Below are 7,796 nucleotides of genomic sequence, written 5' to 3'. Positions count from 1 at the left end.
TCTCTTGTTCCTGACTCCAGTTTCCAAATGTGTAAAATTCAATAAGTAGAATGAAATACAATTAATTAATGTGCATTTATGTTATTGAACATTATTTGTTCAAGTAAATTATTTCAAGACATTTCACAACTGAATTAATACTAGTTTATATTAATGAAAATCATATTTCCTTTGACTTTAAGTTATGGAAATTTTTCTTTGTGAAATCCTTTGAAGAAAAATGAACATCATTTTAAGACAAAATACTATGCAGGAAACTGAATTTTGCAAGTAGAAAAAGTAAAGGGTGATTATAACTTTATAAAATTAAGTCGGAACTAACGCTGTGGCATAGTGGATAAAGCCGCCACCTGCAGTGCTGGCATCCCATATGGGTGCAGGTTTGAGTCCCAGCTGCTCCACTGATACAGCTCTCTGCTATGACCTGGGAAAGCAGAAAATGGCCCAAGTCCTTTGGCCCCTGCACCCGCATGGCAGACCCGAAAGAAGCTTCAGGCTCCTGGCTTTGGATCAGTACGGCTCTGGCTGTTGTGGCCATCTGGGGAGTAAACCAGCAGATGGAAGACCTTTTTTTCTGTCTCTCCCTCTCTCTGTCTGTGACTCTAGCTCTCAAATAAATAATAAAATCTTTAAAAATTGAATTAAGTATATTCTTACTTTAGTTTTAGTATTTCATTTTAATATTTCAGTTTTTAGTTTTGATTTAATTTTTTGACATATGAATCACATAAAATGAGAATTGATTGCTAATTTCTTGTCTGGAAATCTAGGTTTCAATTCCACTTCTAACACTTCTAAATCAGGGGAATTCACCATTATGTTAGTCTTGGTAGGAGGCAAGCCCTGTTTCTCAAGGAAGAAGGTAACTGGGTCACCTGATCATTTTAGTTGGGGTATAAGCACATTTCCTAGGCACAACCAGCTGAATATTCCTGTCTGAAATTTATGGCTTCCAAAGAGGGATGGAAAAGTATGTTTAATCAAGAAATTGTGCATTGAGGCATAAACTGCCTTGAGTTCAGTGAAAATGGGTTCAAGTGTCCAGCAGCAGCAGTGTTCAAGGGTGCACTATTATAAGGGTCTATTGGTAAGTGTCTTGAGCTTTGTCCACTTGCCAATTTTCTAACTCTGATTCTCTGATTTCCCATACATAATGTGAGTGCTCAAAAATCCTTTCATTAAATCAATTTCCTGCTCAAGTTAGTTTTTATTTTTGTGGCCTCTAGAAAATGACATGAAAATTACCTAAATAAGTGGCAGAGGTGAGGTGTAGGCATCAGACACTCGGGGGATATGAGGGAGCTGTAGCATGGCACTCCAATGTGGAATGCAGGCATTCCGAGTGGCGTCAGCAAACTCAGCCCCAACACTTACCCCAAGAGAAAAATATTTGATTTGTTATCTTGTACAGAGTCCTAATTTTATCCCCATTCCAATTAAGCACCAGCCAGTGATTAGAAAAACTAATTTTAAATCAACCATCCTTTTTCCTGAATATCAGAGAATATTCTAACTGCATCTGTGTATACAGCATGAGAATTCAAGAAAAAATTCTACACACTATTTTTGGACCTATATCAGTTATGGATAGGAAAATCCATTTAGTTACCCATGAAGTAAAAAACAACAACAAAACAATATGAGGGGCTGGTGCTGTGGGGTAGTAGGGTAAGCCTCTGCCTGCAGGCACCAGCATCTCATATGGGTGCTGGTTCAGGTCCTGGTTGCTCCACTTCTGATCCAATTCTCTGTTAATGGTTGGGAACGCAGTGGAGGATGGCGCAAGTGCTTGGGACCTTGAACCAGTGTTGGAGTCCTGGAAGACGCTCCTGACTCCTGGCTTCGGATGGACCCAGCTGGCCTTTGCAGGCACTTGGGGAATAAACCAGCAGATGGAAGACCTCTTTCTCTATCTCTCCCTCTCTTTTCTCTGTAACTCTGCCTCTCGCATAAATGAATACACAAATCTTTAAAAAATGAGGTTCATTAAAAAGTACTCTACCATGAACTTCTTTGAAAATCTGATGACAAATATACTTTCTTACAGGAAAAACTAACGATTGAATTCATTTCTGTGGATTACACAATACCATTGGCCTACTTAGGGATTCATGGATACCACGGATCCATAAGTTCGTATAAGTATACTGGGGAGACAAATCTATTTAGCCATATCTACTAACCAAGCTTATAACCATAAGTTATATCTGTAGATAAGAGAAAAAGGCATTTTTGTAATTTCCATCTTTCTTTCTCAATGATAAAGTAATTTAAGGCATATATTCTCTCACAATGTAGATGTTAATATTTCCAGTAAGTTACAGTAAGAAATAATCTCTTCTGTGTTACTTTCTAGTTGGTTTGAAAAGTTCCTTTGTGATGTGTTTCTTCTGGCAATATATTTCTTTTAATTTCCAATAAGGAATTGGGATTTTTTTTTACTCGTTTTTTTTTTTTTTTTTTTACCAGAACATCACGTAAGTTTATTTCAGATGTAACAGCAATGTTAAAATTGACAAGTTTAATCTTTACTGCACCAAGTAAACTTAACCATTAAGTATTTTTTTTAAAGTTATCCCCTCCAAAAAACTGAGGGAGCTTTTCTTTTTCCACCACCACATATCAAAGTGTCCCAATAGTTCTCTTTTTGGAGGACTTTCAATTGATGAGTAATTGCCTTTGAGATACATTTCAGAACTTCATTCCTCAAATAAAAACTAATCTGGACAAATTATATATTGCATAGAATTCTCTACAGATGCTTTTCTTTAGAACCCAAATGGAAATACCCTACAATAAAATTTTAACTGTTTTGCTCATAGTAAGAACTATCTGACCTGAAAAATATGATGAATATAATCTGTGATCTTCCAGTTAACACAAGTATTGTTTGACTTTAAAGATAGTTTTCACCACATATCAAATAATCAAACCAAAATGGGACATTAGTCTTTACTGATTCATAGGCATATGAACTAGACCTAGCTTCTACCTGTTCCACTTCCTCTTCCTCTATAAGTGGACAGAATACAAGTTTGATGTAGGACGATTAACCCTTTACAAACATTTACAATTTAAAATAAGTCACTGACTAGTGTGGAAAAAGAAATTCTATAATGATAGGGAGCCTAAACACTCAATTCAAACTTTTTTTTCTTCCTTAAATAACATGTACTTAATAATGAGGCAGCTATTCGGTTTTTCAATAACAACATTTAGGGATACATTCATAGGACTGATTAGACAGTCCAGGTGAAATGGTTATAGAAATAGAGGCAGTGTCATTTATATATCAAAATCTATTTTGATATCTGGAAGTTTACAAAAAAGCTGAATTCTTCAAACTAATTATGCCTTCTGTGACTTAAGCACTCTTTTCTTGGCAAGACCAAGCTGAAACTTATCCATAAAGATAAAGGTGCTTAACTACTAAACTTTTCTTCTAACCTTAGATTTGAACTGTTTATAAACATTTAAGAAACTGATACCCTAAAAACCAGTATGGTCTTTTCTACATTTAACTATCTGGAGTTTAGAACCCTATAAACTCACTCATCAATTTATCTTTCTTTTCTGTATTATTCTTGGCACTGTATTATTCTCTGGCAAAGTCTACTGTACTTTGTACTTTCACATTCTCAAACAAAAACTTAACATTATAAAGAGTACATAAGCACTTTGCATAATAATTGTCATTTAACATATCTGGAGATGAAACCTCTTACCAGCATTTACATAACAGGATAAGTATTATGAATCAATATTCCACTTAAGTCCAAGCCCTGTACACTGTTTTAAAGTTTAATGAGAGCATTTTTTGGGTCATCAGTACTGGCAATCTGTTCTAAATATTGGAGATGGGACTATGGGAGGAAAACATGAGTATTTCAGATAACTCCTATCTCACAAAACTCATCAATCTGTCAAAGTCACTCACTAAGTGCCAGAAAACTACCTGGCATAAACCAGTCATATCAGTAGAAGAGGTCACAGTGATATCTGCATTATTAACACTTTGTACTTCTACTTTTCCAAGAATAGAAGCACTATGTTTAACAATTCCCCTTACCCCAAATTCTTCAACTCAAAATACATAGGCACAGAGTCTAAGCAAATCTGAGATGTTCTCCAACAGATAAGGAATATCACAGCTATGTTATTCTCAAAAATACTGTCTAGATATTCTTACCTGTATTATCAAATGATTGATGGTCACACTTTTAACAGCCTGCATTAGTCAACATTAAATGCATTTATTGTGCCACAAGTACATCTATGCTTCCTTTTTAGGTTATTTTTTAATATGTAAAAGAAGAAACATCTGCTTCAGGATTATTTAAGGGCATTGACCTATAAGGACATCAATTCCATTTTTATGATGAAACTATTACTGGATTTACTGAAGAAAAAGAAGAGGAGAAAAAACTTAAATCACAACAAACTTCTTTAGGTCAGTTAAAGGCCGTATCTCTAGCTGGGATATTAAAAAAAAATTAATCTCACCAGCCCAACTCTCAAAGTTAATGCCACTAGTAACAATCAACAGCAGGAAAAACAAACCTGCTAACAAGCCCACTCATTAACAAAAAAGCAGTTTAATTCAAATACTTAAACCAAAGTATAACACTACCTACCCAAACTGCCCCATCCACCAACAAGAGAAGAAATAAATTGCTTTAGAAACCAAAATAAACTTAGTACTTCTAACAAGGATAACAATGGTTCAACTCCTGAGAGTGCTCAGAAGGACTAAAGGTGGAGTGAAGGCAATGTCAAGGGATTAATCCCCCAAATAGTCTTTAAAAATTCAAAGTACCACAAACACACTAAACTTGTCTATGAATTAGAGAACAAGATATTGCTGTTGCTTCTTTTTGTCTTTTGAAATGAAAGATTTTGTAGGCTCTGACCTTCAATGTGAAAGCAGGACATTTAAAAAAAAATCAGCTAAAAAATCTGAAATTATCTGACACCCAAATTTTTGGGACCATATATCTTAACTGCGAAACTATACATATCTACCTTCTCTTTCCTTCAATCAAAACACCTCACAAAAAATAAGAGAACTAAAACAATCCAAACATGATTATTTTTGAAAGTCCTTGAAAGAATGAAACTTCTAGAAGAAAGAAAGGAGGAGAAACAAGAACAAGAACAAGGAAGGAAGGAAGCTTTTAAAGAAAGGGGGGGGGAATCAATGGGCCTTTCTTTTATTTGGCGACAAGCAAGTGCAAGGAAGTTCATTTGTCATTTGTTCAGTTGTCTGTCTTTTGCACATCTGCATTCTGACCAGAAGGGACTTTGAGGTTTTTCTGTAGCACGTGAGCATCTGCTGGCTCTATCCTCTTGTAGTAGTTCTTCTTTGTCTCAATAATCTCAAAGCCAAATTTCCTGTAGAAGTCAATTGCCGATTCATTGCTGATCTGCACATGCAGATAAATGTTGTCAAAAGTGCCATCTTTTTCACAGATGTTTAAGACGTGATTTAGCATTTTCGTCCCTATTCCTAGCCTTCGGTAAGGTGCCAGACATCCCAGTGTCATGATGTAAAGCCTCTTCTGATTCTGTGAATGATCCACCCTACAGCATACTGCACCTACAGCAATATCATTGAAATAGGCAAGTTTTGCTAGCTCTCCAACCTCCAGCACGTCCTTGTAGAACTTGTCATTATAGCTGACTGGAAAGATGACTTGGTTCAATCTCTTCAACTGTTTAATATTGTGTGGTGTCACATCTCCCAGCTCGATCCGGCTACCTTTCATCTTCCCCGCCTGCTGAGGCCGTCGTTACCGCCACTATCAACGCCGCCGTCGTCGTCGCCGCCGCCCAGAGCCCTCAGCGCTCTCAGCTCGGGCCACTCAACCTCCCGAGCCGGCCTCCTCGCTTCGGGCAGGGAACGGAGCGTGGGACGGAGACCGCGACAGCCGAGCACGGCCCTGAGCCTCCGGAGGGGGTGGGAGGTGTCTCCCGCCGCCGCGAGGGTGCCTGCGCTGCCCCACACGTGCACCCGGGAACTCGGCTCCCGCTGCCGCCGCCGCCAGCCAGCCCCGCCGCCCCGCTGTCTTTACTCGTTTTTAATTAATTTATAGTTATATGGATTATAATTAGATAAAGTAGTCTGTCAAATCTCTACTCTTTAAAATGTATTAAGACTTTCTTGTTTCCTTTGCTATTTGTGGCTATACAAATATGAAAAATATATCTTTTTTGTAGCTGTGCTACAGATAAATGAAAGGAATAAGATATTCTCTATACATTTCTTATATCTGTAAATTTTACTATTTATTTTCTCCTTGTCATTAATGTTATATCTTAGAGCTCTAAATTGGACATCAAGGCAGATATCTGTGGCACATGTGTGAATGTAGGGGCAGGGACAGGAGTTTGGCCAGGGATATGCAAGTTAGTCAGGCACCTACTCTACTTCTCTTAGAGAAGTGGAGGTCTCCAAGATGGACGTTTTAACCAGACCTTCTGTGTCTTTTGGAATATCTGATAAATTATGAAGTGTGAGAAAGTCTACTGCCCTACCTTAATTGCTGAAGAAAGAGATGTGGAGGAGGTTACAGGAGGAGTAGTCATTCTAGGTCACATAAAGAACAGATAGTTCATCTCAACGTAAGCCATCAATGGAAACCTTTTTCATTTCTAGCAATAAGCATCCAAAAAAGAATGGAGAAAAATTCCTTGCATCCATGAAAGTATCAGAACCATAAAATATTTGGAAATAAATATAGCAATGAAGACAGAAGGTGTCTGTCTATGAAGAAAACCGTAAAATCATGTTGAAATACGGAAGAAATAAGTTAATTGTAAGACATGTCATGTCCGTACACAGGAAGACCGAATATCATAAAAATGTAAATAGGACTTGTGAAATACTGGAAATGGGATCGGTGGGTCAACGGTATGTATATCTTTCATTTTGGTAGTCACAATCACAATGCTCTCGAAACAGGCTGTGGAAATCACCTTCACCAAAAATATCTCAATCTATTTCCTCACATCTTTTTCAGTAGTGTACGGTTAAATGTTTTTATCTCTTTAATCTCCGGAGACCCAGTAATTAAATACTAACTTGATGATTTTACTTTTAATATGAATATAGTTTTATTGAATGAACATATATTTCTTTTCATATATTTAAAAATCATATGTGTTTCTTTCCCCTGAAAGCATTTCCCTTTTCATGTTTTTAAACTTTTTATTTCCATATCAAAAAATGTGCTTTTCAATAATTAAAACCGTTTGAACAAAAAATTGGCACTCTGATTAAACTGCATTTTACAGCTTGCAGCCAGAGGGCAGGTGGGGGAGGCAGTCATGGCCTTCGTTGTCAGTAGTTCTCTATTCTTTAATGTGAAAGGGGCAGCACAGTCTTTTAAACTTGATCCAGTCTTTTTGCATCTTACAAAGTGAAGCTGCTAAAAGAAGTAAAATAAGAAACTAACGCCTGTGGAATGTACAGAGCATATTGGCGGTGCATGCCTCATTACAATTTGCCTGCTTGCTTCTCCTGTTCAATTGTTTCTTTTGAAGGCAATGGATTTTCCTCTTGTGTTTCTGTGTTTTTCAGTTTCACCTTACTGAATATCTTGACCTCAGCCATTTTGTATTTGTTTGACGGTTGCAGAGGAAGAAGAGCCAGGCCTACAAATGAGCAAAGTCCAGTCTGCAAGTGGCCACTGCCAAATGCCCTGTAATCATTTTCTATTCTGTTAACTAGATTTACTTATTTGAAAGGCAGAGTTACAGAGGGAGAAGGAGATTTTCCATCCACTGGCTCACCCCCT

The 7,796-nt window shown here is 37.2% G+C and overlaps 1 protein-coding gene across 1 annotated transcript; it reads right to left on the bottom strand.

The window, feature by feature from the left end:
• Positions 1-2,469: 2,469 nt before the first annotated feature.
• On the bottom strand, positions 2,470-6,037 carry LOC133753317 (N-alpha-acetyltransferase 50). The gene has a single exon (XM_062183838.1). It carries the CDS (start codon positions 5,763-5,765, stop codon positions 5,256-5,258), a length of 510 nt encoding a protein of 169 aa, XP_062039822.1. The 5' UTR covers positions 5,766-6,037; the 3' UTR covers positions 2,470-5,255.
• Positions 6,038-7,796: the final 1,759 nt, after the last annotated feature.

The sequence above is a fragment of the Lepus europaeus genome, chromosome X (genome assembly GCF_033115175.1).
Source record: "Lepus europaeus isolate LE1 chromosome X, mLepTim1.pri, whole genome shotgun sequence".
Lineage (NCBI taxonomy): Eukaryota > Metazoa > Chordata > Mammalia > Lagomorpha > Leporidae > Lepus > Lepus europaeus.
The sequence above is the reverse complement of the archived record's forward strand: the minus strand, read 5'-3'. Positions and strand labels throughout refer to the sequence as shown.

Coding starts and splice junctions, on each gene's coding strand:
- LOC133753317 (XM_062183838.1), bottom strand. CDS start 5,765: ATGAAAGGTAGCCGGATCGAGCTGGGAGATGTGACACCACACAATATT.